Source organism: Eurypyga helias, unplaced genomic scaffold (genome assembly GCF_000690775.1).
Source record: "Eurypyga helias isolate BGI_N326 unplaced genomic scaffold, ASM69077v1 scaffold7987, whole genome shotgun sequence".
NCBI lineage: Eukaryota > Metazoa > Chordata > Aves > Eurypygiformes > Eurypygidae > Eurypyga > Eurypyga helias.
The window spans coordinates 64891-88172 of record NW_010263654.1 but is presented as its reverse complement, the minus strand read 5'-3'; the positions used below and the strand labels follow the sequence as shown (position 1 = coordinate 88172).

The window sequence follows — 23282 nt, the reverse complement described above, 5'->3', positions numbered from 1 at the left end:
GGGGGAGAAGGGAAAAAGCTACCATTTACTGGGTACATGGAAAGTTTCAGCCTCCCTTGTTATTCTGTTCGTTGGTGGTTAAAAACAGCGGCTGAATATATTGACTTCTCCCACCGTTAACGATTATTATTTGAAGTTCATTTGTTAGAAACAATCGAAAAGGTTTTGTTTATTCTGATTTTTATTGTGTGCACTCTTTTACCAGTTGTCCAGCACACACGCAATGGTACTTGTCCAGCAAGCTGACCCACACAGTTGTCAACCTGTGCCACGCAAAAATTGTCTTGCATTAATTATTTTGCACAAAGATGCATTGATTATCGATAGAGGTGTTTGGTCTGTATTTTTCATATGGACTCTGGATATTCAATCAAGGAATGCAGAATCAGGTTAAAACAGGGTGATGAAATCAGTCATGACACAATTATCCAACTCTATTTGTTGTGACCATACCCAGATGAAGAGAAGCATCTGCAGGGAACAAACACACACCAAACTAAACTTTTGTGCGGCATGAACATTGTTGTTGAGGGGGAAGCATTTTTGCTGTGAGACTTACCAAAGCAGACCCAAAATGTCCTGGTATCTGCTCTTACTCCTTTTGCTCAACTAATTTTACCATCAATGTCACCAAGAGCTATATGCATGCAAAAAGTGGGTGGGGAAGAAGACCCCAAAGCATGCTCAAATGTTTCCATGCTATTACTCTCCAATCTTGTTAAGAATTCAAATTTCAGACTCTTGCAAACGAGCGACAAGCCACATTTGGAAATCCCACCCAGCTCTCAACTTGAGAAAGCCGAAGGCAAGACCAGTAGCAAAACTGGCATGCAGTTTAGCAAGGCCAGTACTAAACCTGCAGACTTTGGCTGTTAACCGGCAGTGTCAATGTGTTTTGATTCTGCAGGGTTTTTTCTCCCATTTAGTTGTTTTTGTAGTACACATTTTCATGCATCGCAATGCCACCAAGAGATTTGAATAATGCCGCAATTACAGCGACAAAGGAAAAGGTCTCCAGGGCATCACTGCTTCCCTGGGCCAACTCAATGGCCAGTGTTGGCTTGGGAAACATAAACATAGTTCAGAATTGATACAGGATTTATTTTTTTCACCATTGAGCTGAAATTTAGGGGTGCTTAGAGTTGTCTTTACCATTTTCAGTGGGGATGTACACGTTCTACTTCATCACATAGATGAAAGGGAAATCTCAGAGCAGTTCTACCCAGCACTGCTTCCTATTCTCTGGACATCTTTTTGAAGAGTGAGTTTTCAGACACCGATGGGTGCCAGCACAGATAGCTCTTGCAGGAGAGAAAGTAGATATGAAATGGATGTGTTGGATAATTTGTCATCACTGTATAAAAACCTTGTACTTCAGTGCACGTTTATGAAACAAGCTGGTGCTGGAGAACAAATAAAAGCATGCTTGTTACGCAACTAAGCAAGGAGGGTCAGATGAGACAGACAGCTAAGATTTAACATATACATCAGGGCAAACTGATGGCTGACCTTCATACTTAACGCTGGTCAGCTCTGGGACTGCCACAGACCAACAGCTTTGGTACCCTATACTGGAAAAACTATAGGACTGGTTTTTTTACATTTCTGTTTCATATTAGGGCTCACTTCTAGCATAACATCCATGGCATTTTTATACATTTTAGTGCTACATGGAGTTATAAGCTGAATAAAATACTACTTCAACATCTCATGCAAACCATTACTTGTATTATGCTTCGCACGCTCTTGTCAGCCAGTGTTTAGGACTTGTAACATCTTTTTCCATGTTTGATGTCACTCCGTAGGTGGCCCGTGCAAGTCACACAGGCGCAAAACTACAGTAGTACGTTGAGCTGAAAATTGTGTTGGGCAGTGGGGTTGGGAGAAAATGCTTGCGAAAAATAACATTGAATAGAAATTATCTTGGAAATGCATGATACACGTGAAGTAGGTATTTGCCTTTAAAGCTTTTAAAGAAGCGTCTGTGGCTGGATGTTTACATACTCTGGGGTTACCTGCCCCAGAGGACAGCCAGCCATCAAAGACCAATTTCCCCACGGATTTCAACAGGGAAGCATTGTGGTCCTTTGCGACGAAGGTGCCGAACAGCCTCTGCAGTGCTGTCAGCAGGTTGGGTGTAACATTTTCCTCACATACGGACATTATTGTCTTAGAATTGGCAAACCTTATTTCACCATTCTGGGGCAGCTGCTGTCCTTCCCTGTGGCTTTCACATGATCTGAATATTTGCCCTGCCAAGAGCTTTGCACAATAAAAACACATGTGAGCACAGTCTTTTGGTGTTGCTCAGTGTCATGCAGTGATGGAGAGCACCCAGTGGGGCTGGCGTGAGGGTTAATCAGGCAAGACAACACAGGGGGATTAATGTTACGCTGCCTCATTACACTGCTGTTGCCTTACATCACCCCACAAGCTATTGACCTTCAGATGGAGTCTCAGGAATAAAAAGAAAGGTTTGATCTCCGGGACTTCTGTTTTGAAACACAACAAAGCTGCTCAGAAGGCCCTTTCCACACTCAAATTTCATAAACAGAGGAAGACTTTTTTTTTCCCCCCAGGCAAATTGGGCCCCTGGCTTGCCACCAGCACAGATCTGTTGAAGCCAACGTGGTTTGCAGAGAGGTTTCTGTTATGGGAAAGGTCCAGTGCTCTGGCAGGTGGAAGCCATTGGCTTGTAAAGAAGGAATTTGAGTGACATGGCTAAAGGGACTCTCCAACCACACACCTCTCCAAGCAGATGAGGAGAGAGGCTAAGGGCCAACCCAGGGATGGGATTTCAGCAGAGTTCTCGACCGAACTGCTTTTGATGTCTTCAGCCAAAAACGTGACTTTCTGGAGTAACACATTGCCTATCTCCCCCGTCAGCTGCAAGGGGACATCCTGCGTGGTGTCCCTGCAGCCCAGCAGCAACCTGCCTGGTGTCCAGAGCATTTTCGGTCAGGGCCTCAGTGTCACCAGTGCGTGCATCCCCTATTTCCCTACCTCAGGAGTGGATTGGATGTGGCAATTTAATATCTCTGCAGAGGTCCCTACGTTTGCATTTCCATGCATGGGCACAAAAGGATGGACACAATGGGATATTTCCTGTCGAAGGACTCCGGTGCTACCTCCTGGTAGCACTGGCTGGGATGTCAGCTCAGTTGGCAGACAACAGCATGCTTGATAGCTACAAACACAGGGCCACACACTTCAAACCTTTGTTTTTAAACCTCTGAACGTCCATCTCAGTCTTGCCCCTACAAAGGCTTTAAACAGCGCAATGCCAGCAGATACCATGCTGATGGGAGCCATCAGCAGTCAGCCATTACCTGTGATGTCTTTAACCAGTCCTTTGGCCCCAGCCTTTTCTGGAGTCATGGATGAACGGACACTTGCCACTAAGTCTCCAACTATGCCGTGGAGAGCGGTAAAATTCTCTAGGTTGAAAAGGTGCATATCGAAGGGCTCGCTCGCTATTTCCTTTAATTCCCCTTCCACTGCGTCCTGCACGCCGATCGCAAACATGTTTACACGGGCCGATTTAAGGACAGATGATGGCAGACCCACATCATCCTGGGATCGTCCATCCGTTAAGACTATAATAACCTGGGGGACGCCTTCACTGGCTCTGCTTCCAGCAGCTTTAGTGAGATGGTTCTCAAATAGGTACTCTAATCCTTTTCCAGTCTTGGTGCCTCCCCCCATGTAAGGCATGTTGGCAATATGGGACAGGACGTCTCGGGTAGAGGGGTAGGTATTTAACTGGAACTCTGTGTGGGGGTTTCCGCTGAACTGGACCAGGGCAAAGCGAAAATCATTTCCTCCCACATCTAAAGCTTTTACAACATCATACAGAAACTCTCGAACGAGTTGGAAATGTTCCTTCCCAATGCTCCAAGAGGAATCCACTAGAAATATTATATCAGCCACGGCAACGGTTTTGACAGCTTTAAAAAAACAGATGGGGGTTTAAGATTTTCTATCAGTCAGCACAAGCAGGCCTCCTCCTCCTTGCCCAAATGACCGACAGCCTCTTTCGCATGGTGAAAGTGAAGCTTAGCTTCCCCTTATTGCCCGCAGCAGAACGAGAAGCACTGGGGAAAAACCAGGCAGCCATCAGCGCCCCGACATGGCAGGCATTGGGGGACAGGAGGGGACAGCATGCGACCTACGCTTCCCGAGGAGGGGGATGCAAGACACTTCTCCCCTCCCAGATCCTCGCTGCACAGGTTTGAGCACCAGCCCTGAGCCAGATGAAGACACTCGCAGCTTCACGTGTGAATTTGAGCTTGCTCAGCTTTAAGCTGCTGAATTTAAGCAGCCTACATGCTGGTGTGAGTTTTCCCTGATTTTCCTCCTGCTAACACCCACTCCATGACACCAGCTCCGGTCCCAAAGACACCAACACCTTCTCTTAAAAAATAGTATGAACAGCCTTTCTGCAGGTCAGTGGCAGTGCTCTTCTCACTGCAAAACACCTTTCTACACATGCAAGGAGGGCAAAACAGCTCTGCCCAGGAGAAAACTCACTCCAGGCCACTCTGGGTACACATCCTGCACCCCTGCCCACCGCAGAGCATCCTCAAAGTCACGCCACCAGCCAGCAACATGCTCAGGAAGGGACCGCGCGCATTGGCCAAGATCTGGGTCTGAACAGACCCTCAGCCAAGCAGGAGCTGAGGATCAGAAGGTCAACCACAATGTACCATCCACATGCACGTTAAAAACCAAACGATGTGAACTCCTCGGTGCAAACTCGCGGCACGTTTGTACGGGGGGCGAAGTCAAGTAAAGCAGTCCGGTCTTACCTGCTTGCTGCTGGGCATGAACTGAGCAAAAGCCTGAGAGTAGGAGGCAAAACATTGCCGCGAAGGGCAGATGTCGGTGTTTCCTCATTTTGATCTTTTATCTGAGGTTTTCCTTTTATTCTCTTTGTTTCAAAGCACCCAATGTGAGACCTGCAGGAGAAAGATGAGGAGAGTGAGAAACAGCAGCAGTGCCAGCCAGGCATTGACAGGGCACAAGATAGAAAAGTCAAACCACCTGGGTTTGTGATGTTTTTATGGCACTTTAGCAGGAAAAAGTTATTTTAGTGCTGACCAGGTTCAGCTTTGTAGCAGGCATTTTTTTGGAAGAGGAATTATCACTCACTTAGTTGGTATTTAATCACCCCTGTGGACTTAGATAGCTTTCTCCTTGCCTAAGATGCCCCAAGTAATACCTAACCTGTATGAAAACATCAGCCTAGGTTTTTATCATGGTCAAGAAACAATCCTCAAAACATATGATGACCTCTCACCTGTCCTCCTTGCTCATGGGTGACCAACTGAAATGTCTTGGCCAACACGTTCTCTCTTGCTGTTACCCCTATTTTAGTTTTTCAAAACACCAGAGTAACAGTCATCCTGAACATCCCTCTTTGCCTCAGCTCACCTTTTCAGCTGTCCCAAATATACAAATGGAAATGTAATTACTCCAAACCCAAGTGAGCTGCATGATCTGGCTGTACAACAAAAAGCCCTCAGACTCCCCCAAGCTCACAGTCCCGGTGGACAAATAGTCTGCGCCAGCTGATCACATTCTGGAAAGGCACCAAGAATAATATTTTACGTGCTGGTGCCAAAAATATGATTTATGGAAGTTTCTTATCTGTGATCCACCTGGCAAGTCTTCTGAACAATGTCTCCTTCAGGAAAGCTGTGTATCTGTTGTCATAGAGACAGCCAATTTATTATTTAATCTTCTTTTTCCAAGCCTACAGAGCAAAACCCAGCAAGGCTTGCTTAACTGAGAAAATATCCTCCCAAAAGGGAATAGAGTGATTTAATACTTCTCATTCCCCAAAAGGAGCTCAATTACTGAAATGTGCCAAAAGTGAATCAAATATATCAAGCTATTAACCGGGTCATGATCAAAAAAATATTTTTAAAAACTTGATTTTCTTATTACCATCCTTGCCATCTCCATCATTGCAGAGGGTTATGGCCAGCACAAGAAAATTGATTTAGAAGACTTACCCCCTCCTTAAGGAACGCCACGGTAGTTACACAGGTGGCCACCCTTGGCACCTGGAAATAGAACCAGGTGCTGGGAATTAGGGAAAATCTAGAAATAAACATCTGAACAGTGGATCCCTCTCCCACTGAAGAGACACTCCTCAGGTCTACCAACATGGGGGAGGTTGGTGGAAAGGAGGGGATAACATCCACTGTGTTTCCTGAAACACAGTGTGGTCCTGATACTTCCACAGGCTCCCTACGTGTGAAAGCTGGGTTGGGGTCTGGTCCTCCAGAGGAGAAGGGGTTTGCACTGTGGGCCCTTCCAGGTGCTCCACACGGCATTTAGGAATCCCATATAGTGTGAGCCAGGCAAAAGCTAGCCCCTGCCTTTCTCCCCACATCTGTGTATAATAATAACAATAATAATCATCTTCATTGTTGCACCAGGTGGAGAGATAATTAATAGGCACCCAGAGCCAGCAGCTACCACACAACATTAATTAAGATGTGACAAGTCTTCCCTGTTACTGGCAAATCCTCAATTTATAGAGGCAGGTGCTGCAGCCCAGAGGTATCTCTATCATTCATAAAAAGACTAAAAAAACATCCTCGTTAGCTGGCACCTATCCATCCCCCAGGCTATCAGAGCCCAAGCCAAAGCTCTTAGTGCCTCCAGCAGGAGCAAACCTGCTCTGCTGGACCACGTCTCTGATTTACAGCTTGCTCCCCCAAAACCTAGGTATGCCCAAAGGACCCATGAGGAGGGGAAAACTGTGCTCTGCTTCCCCACAGAAGCTGTGGGTGCTGCTGCGGGGTTCCTTCCCCTGAGCACACAAAGACAGAAAGGTCCCCGAGCTGAGGTCTGCAAAAAGCACTGAGCTCGTGACAACCTCCCATCCAACCCTACCAGAGAATCTCCTTTCTGGGCAGAGGGGGTTTATGGACAGGCTGCAAGTTCTTTGGGACAGGCTTCCCTTGCACTGGGAGTAAAATGCTGGTAGCAATGAGTAAAAAACATGAAATAAAAGGCACTCTATGGAAAAACAGCCTGTTAAAATAACGTATGCCATAAAAATGCTAGTATTTCTTTTCCGAATCACAGGAAGTCATGTTATCATCCTGTTTATTAGCTGCTGGCATTCTATCCCTCTGCTGTTGTAGCAGCTGGGGGTGAACTGAGCATCAGCATAAACCAGTGAAAATGAATGGCTTGACAGCTAATAAATGAGAGGAGCAAAGCAAATATTTGGAGTTTTTTTGGTTTTAACCCAAACCCACTTGAGTCCAACCACAGTTGAGCAGCTGCAGAGGGCCTTACAGGGCTGTTTACAGCCATGAAATGCAGCAGAAGAGATAAGCAATTCTTCTTGATGCTACAAAATCTCCCCCTCCCAAAAAGCCAGACAACAAGGCCTTACATTGAGTGGGATTTCCAAGCTAAATCTACACTTTTTGGGGCACTTTGGTTGGAAAATCCTTGAAGAACTACCTTGACCACGTTCAAACAATGAGGCTGGGAGGGACCCAGGGCTGAGCTAATCTTCCTTAGGTCCCACTGGGTCATATTCTGGGCCAAGACCCTCATAGCAGAGAAACCACCAGCTATATTTTAAGTACCTCCAGCCTAGCAAACTCAATTGGCTGGAGGTCATGCATCAGTACTTGGGGTACCACAAGACAAACTTGGGTATCACAGCATATTAAAACAACACTTGGTCTCAGGTTTGGTTTACTTGCCCCAGCAAGCTAGGAAAAACAATACACTTTTTAAGCAATAGTAAGTTAACTGCTCTTTTTAGTCACCTTCTTTTCCATTTTAGCCTTTAATAAGCCTCCCAGCCTATTTCTAGCTTAATCTGTGACCACTCCTCATAATATTTTTAATTATATGAAAGCAGAGATACTTGCTCATCAACAAGAGATTAATTTTGGCATTGTACTTCCCCCAAAGACATCCTCAGACCACAGGAACTGAGATAAGTCACAAGCAGGAGAGAAGCAGCAAAGCCTTACAAGAAGAAATAGTTGATATCTCCTAGAGACTGACTGACAATTTATGGAAAAGAGGGGCATTTAATCACAGGTGTTCCTGATCAGTGTTTTCCCATATATCCTCCCCTCCACAGCACCCCTGTTATCAAGGGAGGAGGAGTTGTGTGTCTGTAGAGAGGGGTGAGTAAGGAGATGATTTTCCTGCAAGGGAGAGCCCTGGAGAAGCAGCAGTAAGAATAGCAGCTATTTTGTAGAGGTAAGGTGTTTGTTGGGGAGGTTCTGGGGGCCTTTGAACCAGAACTCTGCTTGGTTCTGGTTTAGCTGTGTTGGGAGAAGTGGGTTTGAGATAGTGAATGATGTGATTTTTATTCTTTAAAAGTAAGTCTTGCTTAGCTAGACTTGGTGAGGTTTTTGCCAATGTGCTTTTGCTTTGTGTCCCTAACTACCACTGGTTGTAAGCAGCCAGAGGTTAAAAACAAGGATGTGGGCTTATGTTCATTCATTTTAATACTTGATTGTAGTAAGTATCTGTTCTACAGTTTTATTCTCCTGGATTGTTATTTTCAATAAGGCAATTTCATCCTGGCTATTTTTATTTTCAATGAAAAGGTTCTTGAACTCCTGGGGTATGGAAACTCTGTTAAAGTCTTTCATATAAACACCACAAGCTGAATAATAATAATAAAAATATCCAACTGCTGAGTGCCTTTAGATGAAGAAAGCATTTTCCTGAACTGTGAAGAATTACAAACAGAACCTGGGTAGCTAGTCTCTTCATAATTCATGTGCTAAAGGATTAACTCGTGGCCTTCAATAATCTGAAGGTTTTATATTTGTCTAGTATTTGCATAGTGTGTGATGACCTTTTAATATCACAGTAAGTCCTCTATTTCATCAGAAGACATACATCTGTTCCTAATAATGCTTTCAAAAGGCAATCATTTCTCCCACTAATGCAATGAGGTGATTTCCTTAAATATTTTCCCCAGCAGCTATTATTTGCTTATTGCATACTTCTGTGTGTATGAAGCTTGACATTTAACATACTTTTTTTTTTGAGTGGATGTTTCAAATTTGCTTTCTAAGCAATCATTTGCTTGTGTGTGGGTTGATTTTTTTTTTTCCTCACTAGAGTGTAGTTAAAATCTGTAAAAGTGTAAAGCAGATGAGTAGACTTAAAACAGAACATAAAAGGCAGGAAAAATACTACAGCTGTTACATATCTGATTCATTACATCTGCCTCTCAGCTGGGCTGGCTGGCTTTGGGAGTGAGGGGAAGAAACTATGGCTTTGGTGTGAATAGAAATGTGATGTGTGTCTTGTGTAGCTATGGCAGGTAGAGGGAATAATTAATGTTGTTGCAAATCACCTCTTGGATCTGAACTCCCAGCTGGGTAGTGCTTCAGGCACTGACGCATCTATTGAGCTGGACTGTAAGAGAAAACAATTGGATTGCACAGCTGGAGCAGTTGGAGGTGTTTTCTATACTAGAGTTTTGCAGTTGCTTGATGTGTTTCTTTACATCAAGGCTAAAGGACTGAGCTGGGCAGAACTGGCCGTTGGGGTGTGATAAGCAGGAAACCCAAAGTGAGTGACCTATTGGTGAAATCTGTCCCCATCAGTTCCCCCTCTCCATGACAGTGTTGCTGTTGTGGGGAGATGAACAACCTTTGGGGAAGAACAGAAGAGCCTAAGTGAGCAAGGCTGACAGCCACGACTTCATGGTCTTCTGGGGACAAATGGGCCCATTTTGGGGCTTGGCTTTGTGCAGCCTGTGCACAGCCAGGGACCTTTGAGACCCCTCACTGCCCCAGACCACAATATGTGGCCCAGTCTTCCTGTCCAACAAGAGGTATCCCCCAAAAAATGTCTTTAATAGGATCCTGCAAAACAGTTGCAGCCCTAAATCCCTGTGTGGGGTGGGTCATTTTTACTGTGAGAAAAATGTGGATTTGCACTTGGGTCCTAGCAGCTTTTCTGCAGGGAGATAAGGCAGGACCAGAGGGAGGGCAAAGCATTGTCCTACAAATGGTACAGGAGATTAGATGCTGTGAGCATCATCAGACTCCTTTCAAAATCTGCTCCATGGGGATGACAGGATCAAAACTAAGGAGCTTCTGCCTTCATCTTCATTTGCTTTGTGGGCATCTCCCCATGCCTCATCATAACCCTGTCTCCCAACCTAATTGTTGAGCCTGAAATCCCCATGCCCTGGCTCTTCTCTGCTATATGCATGTCCCTGGGATGCAGCAGTGAAATCACACGGCTGTGGTAAAGCCTTGCCAGCGGCTTGACAGTGAACACAGACCACCCAGAACAACTCTTTGCAGCCACAGCAGTCGGTTATACATCCAGTTGTGGCTGTGGAGCAAGCAGGGAAAAGACACAGTTCCCGAAAGTCCAGTGTGGAGCTGTGGTGGCATAGATTGCCCTCTTGAGGTGATGCTTGCTCCTCTCAGCTGGATGTAATCTCTGCTTAAATTTCTCTGTGCTGTTAAGAGGTCTGAGCTGGTGAAGGCATTAGCCAAAAGCCACTCCTAGCAGTGGTTTGGACACCTAGGAGGCTAAATGTCATGATTTTTCCCTGTGAAATAGCTTAGTCACCTTTGAAAAGGAACGTAAGTCTCCCAAGCCTCTAAGCAACCAACCAACTCTTTATGACATGGCACCAAATATCACCTGGCCACGCAATCTCCAGAGAAGGGAGGCTATTCTACAGACTTGAGACGAGCTGTACAGGTCAGATTCTGAACTTAAGGCTTCAAGGAGTTTTGTGGAGCCATTTCAATTTGTGCCAGCTGTTTTGGAGGATTTGCATTAACACTGCTGCTGTCTGGCACTAATGGCACTGAGAAGGTGAAGGTGGTTGGGCTGAGGGCTGCTCCTGAAAATGTTATTTCCTACAAAGGTAGACTGGACCATTACAAGCAAACAAATCTAAAAAGGTGGGAAAACTTCCTGCTCTTGCAAACCACTTTAGCTCTCACTTTGAAAACCAACATTCATCAAAGCTATGGAGATGTGTTGCATTTATATCCTACCTGGGCAAATTCCCTAGGTGCTAGCATTTAATATGAACCACATATTCATTTCTGTTCTTATAAGCATGCTGTTGGCTTAAAATCTGGTTGTTTTCTTCATCTCAAGACTGAGACTAAAATAGAGTGGTTAATAAGAGGAAAGGGAGTATTTCCTAAAAAAAGAGGAAACTCCCTCAAAGATCAATGACTCTTTATGTATAGTAACCTAAGCCTCCCAGTGCCTCTCCACCCAAACAAATCGAGTCCTTAATGTGGAATTCGGATCACATTAAAAGGTGGAAAAAGTGATGAGCGGTAAGGCTGGCTGTGATTCACAGCGGAGAGCAATGCCACCCGCAGCCAGCCCTGTGGCAATGCACACCCAACACAGGGGCAGATTCATCCCCCTGCTGCAAATCAAATGCATCCAGGCTGGGAAAATACAATCCAAGGCTGGCAAGACTGTGTGCTTACCCAACTTTGCACTGATGGAAGGAATAAGATGTTCCCTTCCATCCTGTTCCTAGACATGCACGTAGCAAAAGTTAGGAGAGAAACAATGTTTTTTCCTCCTTGACATATGGGAATACATCAGGGGCTGGTTTATCTCACCCTGAAATCAGGGAAAGTTAATGCTTTTGAATGGAAAATTGTAAAGACCTTTGGACAAAAAAAAGGGAACGGGGGAGACTGCTGAAAAACAGAAAGGGAATGAATGAATGATAATGCAGCAGCAGCAAATATGCAGCCCTGCGCTCCTGTCTTAAAATGCTGTCATGGTGATCCTCTCTGCCAAGACCAGGGTTGAATTGAGGGTATAGGGTTATGGATGGAAAGCCTGTTTCCCTGAGCTGGGGAGTTAGATCTCTGCTACTGCATTCCTACATGACTTTGGAGGAGTCTGCCTGCTCCCTGCAGCAACCTCCAGTTGGAGACAGCTCTCTGGCCTCCACAAAGCTCCTAAATTGGGTGGTCGTGCCCCAGAAACAGCACTACATAAGCCTAGTAGTTATCCAAACATAAATACTATTTTTTTAAAACAAGTAATAGGGTAAAGCCAGAAGTTTGAAAAATGCAGCATTCCTCCCCTTAGAGCATCCATGAATCATCACAGCAACCAGAAATGAGCTGAGAGTTTTCACATTGGACCCGCTGGAACTAGCGTGGCTTTGGCCACCTCTGCTCCAGCCAGTTTTGGCCCTTGTGCCTGGTCAGGAAACAGATTTGGCAGCAACTGATTCTTGCCCTGGGCTCCGGTTGGGAAGGGAGTGCTTTGCTGAGCCAAGAGGGACAGTGGTGGGGTGTCTTCACAATTAGTCATAGCTGCCCCCTCAGCAGGAGCATTGCTGTGTGCAAAGCCTTGGGGAGCTGAGGGCAACTGGGGCTATGGGGGGGAAAGGCAGGAGAGAGTGTGGAGGGGAGGTGGCTCCATGCAAGGCTGAGAGCCTTTAGGGGGAAAAATATCTGATATTTGGCCAATTTCCCTCTCTGTGGATGACCACAAGAGGATAAGGATTGTCCCTGGAGCCTCCATGGTGCTGGTCCACGCTGGAGCAGCAAGGACATGCCTGGCAGCTGGACCAGCGTGGGGCAAATGGGCTGACAAAAGTATCTCTGGCTAGTTCATCCCTGAGGGCATGCCCTGGGAGCAGGGAAAGGGCAGTGAAATGCCCCCTTTGCTTGCCACTGCCTCTTCAGACACTCCCTTAGCAGGGTCCCTTGCTGGGTCCCATTCATGCACCCACCTCGCTGCCCAAGCAGCTCTCCAAACCACTACATGCACCTACCCCACTGCAGCCAGCTCCCATCCCACCAAGCTGCTGCTACAGTCATTTTTTTTTTTCCCCTCTGTGTTTTGATGCCTAGAAATCCTCCACTGAGTTCTTTTGAATGAATTTAATTCCCTGGTGCTGGTGGGGCCAGGAGCATCCCCATGCACCTGTGGTGCATCGGCTCAGGGAGGAGGCTCTGGGTGTGAGAAAGCCGGTTGTATTTCTCTGCTTTTCCAGGCTTGATGCAAACCTGGGGGTAGCTCTCCTCTGAGGACACTGCTCTGCATGTGGGATGGGTTTTGTCCAAAAATTCCTTGAAAACTCCTTAAAGACTAACACCTTGCCAAGGAGGGGAAACGTAGCACAGCAGCTGCAGAGCCCAGGCTAAGTTCTAGCGCGGAAAGCAACACTTACCCCTGAGCAAATCCTCAGAAAAGTTGCTTATTCCAGGTTTTTCCACTCCAAAGCACCTCTCACCCTTGCTTCATGGTGTGTTGTTGCTGCTCAGTCTTCCCAGTCCCCGCTTGCCTTGCTTGGTGGGGTGCAAGCACCGGCGGGGAGAGGGAAAAGGGGGTACGCTGGTCCCTGCAAGACAGCTGCCGAGGGTCTGAGCGAGGCCGGAGGAGGCGGCTGGCGCAGGAGTGCGGGGGGCCGGGCGATCCGGCGTCGCAAATGGGATCCAGATGGTTCGTGCTGGCGTTCCCGGGGCTGAGGTCAGAGCTGCTCATCACACGAGGTTGTTCCCCCCCCACCCCAGCTCCGGGGGACGCCTCCGCACCGTGTGGCTTCCCCTTCCCGCGCTGGCCCCGCCGTCTCCAAAATGCTTCTCCCTGTTATTGGTGAGAAATGTACAAAAAGGAGAGAGGAAAAAAAAAAAAGGGATTGCAGGAGCTGATTTAACTCTGCCTTTCAGTCAGGAAGGGCTGGACTTGGATGTTTGCAGGAGTCGGGACGTGTCAAGGATCATACCAAGTTACGCAGGGCTCCAGCAAAGCGCTGTTGGGAGATGCTTCAGGCTGCAGAAAGCTCAGCCTCTCCCCCTGCACAGTTATGGGAGTCAGCACAGGGGGAGAGAGAGTCTCCTCTTCATGCAGTTTCCTATTTACATGTAATAGGGGGGTTTTAACTGCCCCAGATGGGGAGGAAGAAGTGGAAGGATTATGTTATAGCATAACTTTTATGAGTTAGCCTCTTAGCAGAAAGGCGAATATTTTAAAGTCTATATAACCTAGGGGAAAGTTTCAAGTAAAAGCTTGAAAATTCCTGCCCAGTGATGTGCCTTTTTTTTTTAAAGCTATGTGCTGTGGGGGGAAAAATACCCTTAACCTTTCATTAGGCAGATCTGGGGGGCTAACTTTATTCTTTGAGTAACAGCATCTCACTGGCCAAAGTTAAACCTTTCAGTCTGGACTGGGATGTTTTACAAGAAATGGTGGTATGGAAACATAAATTATTTTCTCTTGCCCTTGTTCGGTTCCCTATAAGGCTGGAACTGAGATGGCATCCCTGGAATCAAATAGTCAAATTCTTTCCATTTCAAATGGGGATTTATTATGTTTTCTCTAGGTTTTGTGCTGTTCGAAAGACTAGCCGCATAAAGAAATAGCTGGAATGTTTCAGGGAAGTGCTGAGTCCTTGAACTGATGCGAGAGCTCGTTTTAGAAATGGTGCTTGGCTTGGCGCTTGTGGAGACTGAATGCTGACCTTGCAGAGGGATCCAGAGCAAACATCCCCAGCCAAGCGCCCACCCTGAAGCAAGCGGGGTGTTGTGTCCCCCTCACCAAATCTGGTGAACTGGACCTCAAAGGTAGGGTGTTCACAAATAACAAATGTGCCTGGCAGAAGGGAGCTCCCAACACTAACTGGGTGTTGGTGGGCAGCTGAGCAGGGCATGGAGGAAGTGGGCTCTGCTGGAAAGTGATGACAGAGGTGTAACAATGGCCAAGATGGGTGAATGACAACTGCTAGTGGATATAAAATCCATACCATGGATCTGCACTTTGCTGGCAGAAGTGTCCAAACCAAATTATTTTCCTTCTTAATTCAGCTGTTGGGTGGGAGAGCTCAGCTGGGGATGCTACAGTGGCACCAGGATAGTCCCATAAAACAGCAGCACGTGGCTGTGGGCGCTCCTGCCCTATTGCCAGCCTCCTCCTGAACAGGCATGCACAGCTGATGTGCTGCCCTGCATCTCCTGCCTTTGGGTTTTCCAGCTCTTGCCCCTCCTGCACATCTCAGCCTTGCTGTCACCTGTATGATACACTCCACAAGAATTACACCCACTGAGTGGGGTCCAGCGGCTCCAGTTTGCTGCCACTAGTGGAAACCAGTATGAATTGATCATACAAGCTCAATGGCAACTGGGATCTGTATTGTCATTAGCTCAGATAACCTTCAAAGAAGTGGGTTTTGTGTGACAGTGAAGGCATGCAGGAAAAGTTTTAAGAGACTGGTGTAAAAATACAGGAAAGCTCCAGCCACCCCAGGAAAGTAGTAAAAAACAGCTGAGATAGAGGATTGGCAATGTATATTGACAATATTGGCAAAAAAAAGTATGACCTGCATTGTGTGCCTATTGCAGCTTGATTGAGAACATATTTAACTTAGAAGTTAGTATTTATTCTTTTTGCAATGTGCAATCTGTCTTAATATAGTTTTAATATCAAAGTGACTTTTACCAAGTGCTCCAGTAATTAAATGAGACTATGAGAGGTCTTAAATACCCATCTGATTGCCTTTATGACCGTAATAACCAAGCTGAAAGGTTTTCCTTTCCAGAAAGGGGCTTTGTGGCTGGCTCAGGGGGGAGAGCAGCCAGCCAGGATGCTGAGGGTGTTTTGGGGTGGAGTTAACTTTTTTTTTTCCTTTCCACTCCTGATCCTTTCCAATCCTTCCTTTAGCAGTTCCCTCTGTTGGCTGCCTGCAAGGCTGTCCCCATCTGCCACAACAGCAATGGGGAGCCCAGGCAGGGTCCCACAATGGCTGCTGTGACATTCTGGGGTGAGCAAAACCCTGGGAAAGGGGTGATGTCTGAAGTGACAGACTTCTGTCCATCCCCAGACATCAAATAAACCCTCTCTGATATAATTATCACCGTAAAAGACTGAATCACATCACACTGGTAATTTCTAGAAACAGCTGGGACTGAGTTTAGCAAGGTTTCCTCCCTGGTGTATTAATAACTAGACATGATTAATGCTATGACTCAGGAATAGGGTTTTGAGGAATTCTCTTTCCACCTGCAACTGAAAAAAATCTTTGTGTGCCCCTTCATTGCCCAAATAAAAGGTGACGTTGCTGTCTTCCCATCCCCAGAATAAGGGTTTTGCCTTGGGACCCTTGGGGAAAAAAACCATGAAATCAGTGAAGCAGGCAGGGTGTGGTGAAATTTTGCAGTTCTAATCCGTAGGTGGATGCGCTTTGGGCTATTTCTAACCTCCAGTTTAAGAACCTTTCCCCCATGTGATTCACACAAGCACAGAGTGGCCCGCTCTGGGTTACCCAGGAGCATCCTGCCTTGTCCCCATCCTTGAGCACCATCTGCTGGCTTTTCCTTTGGGGACTCCTTGGGCACCCACCAAACCCGAGGTCACCTCCTCCATCCCCTCAAATAAAACCTGCTCCTGCAGGACAGGGCTGCTGCTTACCCCAAAAATAGGCGGTACTGCCAAAATCCAGGGTTGCTCTGTTTTTTCCATCGCCAGCCTGAGCATCTGCACAGGGGTCTGGAAGCATGGATTGCAGCTGTGGCCTCTTCACGCCTGTTTCAAGGGACAAGCTCTTTCTCCTGCTCACAAAGCAAGGCAGGGGGCTGCTCTGCTAGAACAAGGACAGGGTTGCAGATTGTGTTTTCATTTTGCTGGCAATAGGTGACTTAGATGAAAGCAACAGCAAATCCTTTGGAACTCAAAATACTTCCCTTGCCACCAGCACCCTGGTTAAGAAATATATTTCTGAAGCTTTTCTTGGTTCTGCTTTTCTCCTACTCTGTCTGTTTGTCTGTCTGCCTCTGCACAAATGCATCCTGGTGTATATGTGCCACATCCAATACCACCCTTGACTTTGAAACAGCCAGGGGAAACGGGCAGGAGCATCTCTAGAGCATGTGGAGAGAGAGTGAGTTAGGCAGGTCAGGGTGGAAACTTAGGCAAGAGAGGAGCTACCAGACTGCCCTTCCAATGCTGCAGCCCTGGTGAAGAAGTTAAGGCCACTGTAAAACCCCTGAGGATGAGGTGGTGATAGTGGGTTTAAGGCAGACTGCACTAGGAGGGGGCTTGGGAAAGCCCTGTGGATGCTATGAGCATCCCAGCATCCTGGGCTTCATTGCAATTGAGGGCACATCTAATTGACACCTGGGGAGGGAGGTTTATTCCCTGGAACAGCCTGGTGGAGTAGATATTGGTGCATTCTTAGGGCTCCTTGGGGTAGTGCTGGGGGAATCTTGGGATGCCTCTGCAGCCAGCTGTATGATTACAGGTGTGTGTTTTCTGATCTGAGCTCCTTAGCTGTAACACAGTGGGGTTTGCCTCCCTGGTTTATGTGAAGGGCAAAAAATGGGCATTGGTGTGACTGTTGCAGGGGAAAGAGCTGTCCTATGGAGTCAGACAAAGATCAGAGTCTCGTGATCCTAGCTCCCACAATTTTGAAAAGCAGCAGCAGGAAAAGCCTTAAGAATGACACCAGAAATGTCAGTGTGTCCCACGTGACTGGAGGAAAAACCCTCCTGGAAGGAAAGATGGGTTTAGGACTAATTGAAAAGTCATTTTCTTCCTTTCATCCTTCTTAAATGTTATTTAAAAAAATGGTGTGATAAAAGATTCACATAGCAGGGCTTATTAGGTGTTATTTTAATATTATTTATTAATATTATCAGAGTTACTTGAATAATTTTTCCCCAAATCAAAGCTTCTTAAAATCTGCATATGCCTGAAAACACTTTTTTTCTGATAAACCAGTGATTTCTTTAAAAGGATGCCTGTTTTGTTGTAACATACTTGAGACTGATGCTGCAAATAAATCACAGCAACAGGCTAACCCCAGAAGAGGCAATAAAACTAAGCTTACACCAGGGCTGCATGTGTTATCTGGGTGTATATATTTACTCTTAATCTATGGCATATAGGAGAGTTTGTAACTCAAAGCAACTTGGAGCCCTGGCCAACAGAATCCTGCAGAAAGCCTACTGGCTGGAGGGGCTTTTCATTGTCTGCAATGGCAAGGGACAAACTACTCAAGTATGTAAATAATGTTAACATTTTCCCCTTCTAACACAACGTACAGCTTGTAGGTCAGTAAACTGCGGTGTTTACTCAGTGATGCTCAGCTTCCAGGGAAGATACAAGCTGAGCTCTTTTCTCAGGACAAAAGATAATTTGGGGAGCACACGAGATGTGTTTTGGCCAATGCAGATGTTGACAGATGTTTCTCTGGGTCCATTCTGTTTTCTCACATTAGATACTTTCTGGTGATTCCTTGCACAAGGCGATAAAAAAAATCTTTCAAAGTCTCGGCCTCCATGCCTGGCAACTTCAAAGTCCTTTTCTGCATAGAAAGCCATTTGAAATGGGTTGAGTTTCAACAGTTCATTGAAACTTCCCATTTTGTGATGGAAACAACTGTTACTAATTACTGGGGAGAGAAGTGAGGTGTCTTGAATAGAGCTGGAGTCAATGTAGAAGCCAGAAATACTCACTGCCCACGCGGGCGGGATGATGGAAAGGCAGATGAGCCAAGGAGGAATTTTAGGGAATTATTCATACCCATGAATGAGTGTTATGTTAGTTGGGAAGATACAGGGTGGGGAAAAAGACCTGAGGGTTTGCTGTAGCCAGGTCACTGGAAACCTGTGGTCATTGTGCACCAGCAGTAACAAGAAAAAATTGTGCTATGCTTAGAGGGAAAGGAGAGCACTGAAAATGTATTGATGTACCATACATCCCAGTCCCCAGGGAGCATGTTCTGGTAAGGGTTCCCTATTAAAGGGATGAAAATATATATTTTTATCTTGCCCGTGTGGTTTTTTTTCCATGATAAACAGACTTTTCCAGGAGTATTTCTTGCTTGTGGGCAGACTGAGAGCAAAGTCGGGGAAGCAGTGATGCTGGACTCTGAAATGGTGACCCACACCCCAACTTTGCCAGGGTTGCTGCTTCTCCCTTGGGGTACCATGGCCCTGGCCATGCTCCCTTGCCAGGTCATCTGTCCAAAACACTGCTACTTTTTAATCTTTGGAGACAATGGCAAGTTGCACAGGTTTAATTCAGATGTGAAAACTGGGGCAATGTCCTGAATTAGAGAGCACTGTGAATTAAGGGGGAAAACACCTCCACATTTTTCTCAAAGTCATCCCATGGATTTCAGCAGGGTTGAATCCTTCCTGCCTGTCTCTCACATAATAAAGCTGCTTGCTTTCCTCCCTGGGCTTAATTAATAACATCATTTAGGTCAGAAAATACTTTTAAGATCATTAAGTCCAGCCCTTAACCCAGCACTTCCAAGTCCACCACTAAACCATGTCTCTAAGCACCTTGTCCCCCCATCTTTTAAATACCCCCAAGTATGGTGGCTCCACCACCTCCCTGGGCAGCCCCTTCCAATGCCTGACAGCCCTTTTTGTGAAGAAATTTTCCTTAATATTCAATCTAAACCTCCCCTGGTGCAACTTAAGGCCACTTCCTCTTGGCCAGTCAATTCCTTTATCTTCATCCCACACCTGCTAGTCCCTCTCTGGTCTCTTGGGCCTTAATATAGGACTGATATTTTCTTTCCTGAGGGTGTAAGTGACTGCAGGAGCTGGCAAGGTGCTGGCAGCAAAGCCTTGCCTCTGGCAGCAGCATGCTTCCCCTGTCTGGGGGGAGAGTTGCGGTGGGCAGAGGTGTCTGCTGCTCCCCAGGCCATCACAGATCTGCTGTACCAGACCTCATATCTCCCAGTAAAAACAAAAAGCAGATTGGTTACCAAGCATCCTCATGTTGCGTTTCATCGTGGCATTGCTGTTGGTAAAGTTATTCTGGGGTGGGATGCACTTGTTTCTTCGCTGTGAGGGCATCCTTACTGTCTTCAGTCAGGTGGCAGAGGGGTCCAGGCTCAGTAGTCTTGTTCTCTCTCTTACAAACATCCTGTCACTTGATGGGGACTTGATATAAACAGCGTCTCCACATCATACATGTTTTGTTTGGAGTTAGCACTTTAAAAAAAAAAAAATACAAAAAACAGGAAATAGCATGTATGTGGTGGTATGTATTTATTCCTTGGGGGCTTGTCTGTGATTTGCGCCGCATATGGAACAACTTGTGCTGAAGATGTTTGTGCCTGAGGCATCTGGAGCCGCTGAGTTTCTAACAAGGCGGTAAAAGTGGTGTTTCCACTGTGCCATTTGCTGCTTTGTGTAGAGCTGATGAAGCATCAGTTGGGTGACGCTGAATTTTCCCCTGTAAATGGCTGGAGCTCCTTTGAAAGATTAAAAAAACCCAAGGTTTTTGCCCAAATCGATCTAGAAAGTCCCTCAAAACACGGGTACGTTTTTGGCTGGTCTAAGAAATTTTCAGAGCAATGAGTTTTTCTGCATGAGACCTGCAGATGCAACTTCACTCTAACTGGACAATTCTTTAAGCAAACAACCAATTCCTCAGCACTGCCAGTTTATCCACACAAAATCAGATGCAAACTAGTAAGAAAGTGAAATTAACTTCAGTACCAATTTAAGGTCTCACAGGTCGGGGGTTGGGGGTGCATGGAAATCTCCTGAAACTGTACAAATGACAAATGTAAGCTCCTACTTAAAATCTGTGTGTAAAGGGTAAAAACAAGGCATTAGCAAGTTATTTGCCTCAGGAGAAGAATGTTGATTTGCTGTTATTTGGTTTGGTGGGTTTTTTTTGAATGGTTTTGTTTGGGTTCTTTTGCTGAGGAAGCCAGGCTGGTTTTACAAAGCCAAAGGAGAAGTTTAGTGGTTTTGTCCTGCAGCTCAGTTTCGGGGAGCAGAGGCTCAGGAGGTTTTTACCCTCCTTGCTGAGGCTGGAAACATCTCCTGGTTACTGGGCAACCTCTGGCAATTAAACTTTTGCCAGATTTAGGTGTTCCTCTGGGTAACCACCACCTCCAGCTCTGGGGCTCTGATGCAGCCCCTGAGCTGGGGATGTCCCTGGATATGAAAGATCAACCTGTCCTGGAGCAGGAAGAGGTGGGGATGGCTTTGCATGGTTACCGTTGCTGTTTATCACCCTTTCCAACCGCTCATGGCAGAAGTGAGTGGAAAAAAAGCTTTCAGTGCTCCTTATAAAACCCAGAGCCAGCAGGCTTGCCAGCCTTCCTAATGTGTCCTCTGTCAAATGTCTCATTCTGCAGCAGTGACACATGAAAATCACATCATTTCCCCAAGGCAGCACAACAGCACGCTTGTCCTTAAAAAATCCCTGTGCTACCTAGCAGCAAGTCACCTGTTGACCACAAGCAAGCTGGAATGGGGCTGATTTTATGGGACAGAGCATCTATGTGAGTAAAATTTGGGAGGCGTGACCCTGAGTGCCAGCAAAGGCTGATGGAATTGTTCCGTTCATAAATAACATGGCCAGGCACACTGTCCCCCTCCCTCCAGGATAGCACATCACCACTTCTAGGGAGGAGGCATGCAGAGAGGGCAAGTCCATGGCAAATGATGCTCTGTCCTAATTTCTTGCTCCCAAAACAGCTGCGAACAGGTGCTCTGTGCCGTCACCCCATGGCTGTACCCACAAAGGTGAGAGTGTTTCCCCTGGCGATGGCAGATTCCAGCCTGGTCCTTTCATAGAACTGTATCATAGAATGGTTTGGGTTGGAAGGGACCTTAAAGACCATCTAGTTCCAACCCCCTTGCCATACCCATTGTATTGGGGGTTTGCAATCCTTTTTTGCCTGTGAGGGAAGCGTTATCCACTGTGAATGAAACACTGCTGGCAGGCTGGGGCATAAGCCTTAATGTATGGCCCTTTCTCATCTGTACATCCAAAATCATGTCAAGCACAAACATGGAGAAGAGGAAAGCAACTCATAGCTATGTCTGGGAGGAGGTGGGACGAGCATCCTGCTGATAGGATGCTGAGGCAGGGGATTAAATTCCCCTGTACTGCTTGTCTGCTCTAGCTCCTAGTGCTGGTCTTGCTACAATCTCCACTTCTGTCTCATTGAGGGCACCTTCTCTGGTGGCAACAGCATTTTGGCTGAAAAGCACCCTCCTGGGGGCAAGTGTAGTATCAGACTGCAGCTCATAACCTCTCTTTTGCTGGAGATCCCTTCAGCATGCACCTTGGTGGCTCAAGCATGATGGAAAAGGCTATATCCTGCAAAAACACAGCCCAGGCTGCAGCACTGGGCTCTGAGTCTGTCCAGCAGCTTCTCCAAACTGTCATTCCCACCCCCCAGCTTTTTGTGCACACACCAGAAGGAGAGCTCTGGCAGTGCTTGTCTATGATGCCCAGACCCAGGAGGGGACACTGCTGCATGGGCAGCTCATGGTCCATCTTTGGGCAGTGGTGAACCAGGGTGCCATGCCAGCCTTGCAGAGCATCCCACTTCACCTCCAAAACCTGACACCAAACGGGCATAAAAATACCAGCCAGTGGTCCTGGTTCAAGGGAGAGTGCTGGGGCAGAGAGCAACACCAAAGGATTTTCGTGGATCTGAAGCATAGGTTCAGTAATCTGACCTCCTCCTCTGCTCTGCAGCAGGGAGGCTTTGGTGGAGCAGGAACGTGCAGCGATGTACAGAGTACAGCATGTATGTCGCTCATGCTGACAGCAGCATGTTCTCACTAATTTCTCTGTTGATCTATATTCTCAAGCAGGCTGCCACTAACATCCTTCTCGCTGTGCCACAGAGGAGCGCAAGCTGCCTCAGAAAACATCTGGTCATCTAGTTTTGCCAGCTCTGCGAGTCCCTGGATCAAATTAGATGCTCGTGGGCTGAATGAGAAGTCATTGTATGTGAAATAATCCCCTGCTGAAGCTTGTGTCTTGGAGCAGGCGGTGGGGCTGTCTGCAGGGCGCTGACGCTTCCTTTCCCTGGAAGGGCTGATCTGGCCGATGCCTTAATATAGCAGGAGGACCATTTTGGACAGGATGATGCAGTAATGGGATGCTTGGCAAGGAGGATGCTCTTCCTGAACCTACAGCATCATCCTGGCAGCTGGATAAATCCCCCATGAAAGGGAACAAGCACAGAGAATGTTCTGGGATCACTTCTGTGTCCAGCATCTCTAAAGGGGTGTTGATTCTTGTGATGTTTTGGGGGCTTGGGGTGTCATAAGTAAATCACCATTGCATTACATGGCTTTAAACTGACCTACGTGGCTATAGAGGTATGAGGTCCTGTGTCAAGGGGTACCTCGGAGGCAGTGGTTGCCTCCAGCTGTGCTTTGGTGGAGCCCAGGAGCACTGTTTTGGGTTAAGGCTGTTGCGTTTGTCCCTGTGTTCTCTCTGTCCAAAGAGGTTAATGGCACAAAGAGAAGTGGGGAAACATCCAT

The 23282-nt window shown here is 46.6% G+C and overlaps 1 protein-coding gene across 2 annotated transcripts in view; it reads right to left on the bottom strand.

Annotated features, from left to right (window-relative positions):
* The window catches only part of COL6A3 (collagen, type VI, alpha 3), a 53114-nt gene extending 48218 nt beyond the window's left edge, over positions 1-4896 (bottom strand). For both annotated transcript variants that reach the window (XM_010156122.1, XM_010156121.1), the window contains exons 1-2: positions 4809-4896; positions 3330-3947 (exon numbers count right to left, since the gene is read on the bottom strand). In XM_010156122.1, coding sequence (XP_010154424.1) covers positions 3330-3947; positions 4809-4896 — 706 coding nt within the window. The remainder of the gene's footprint in view (positions 1-3329; positions 3948-4808) is intronic.
* Positions 4897-23282: the final 18386 nt, after the last annotated feature.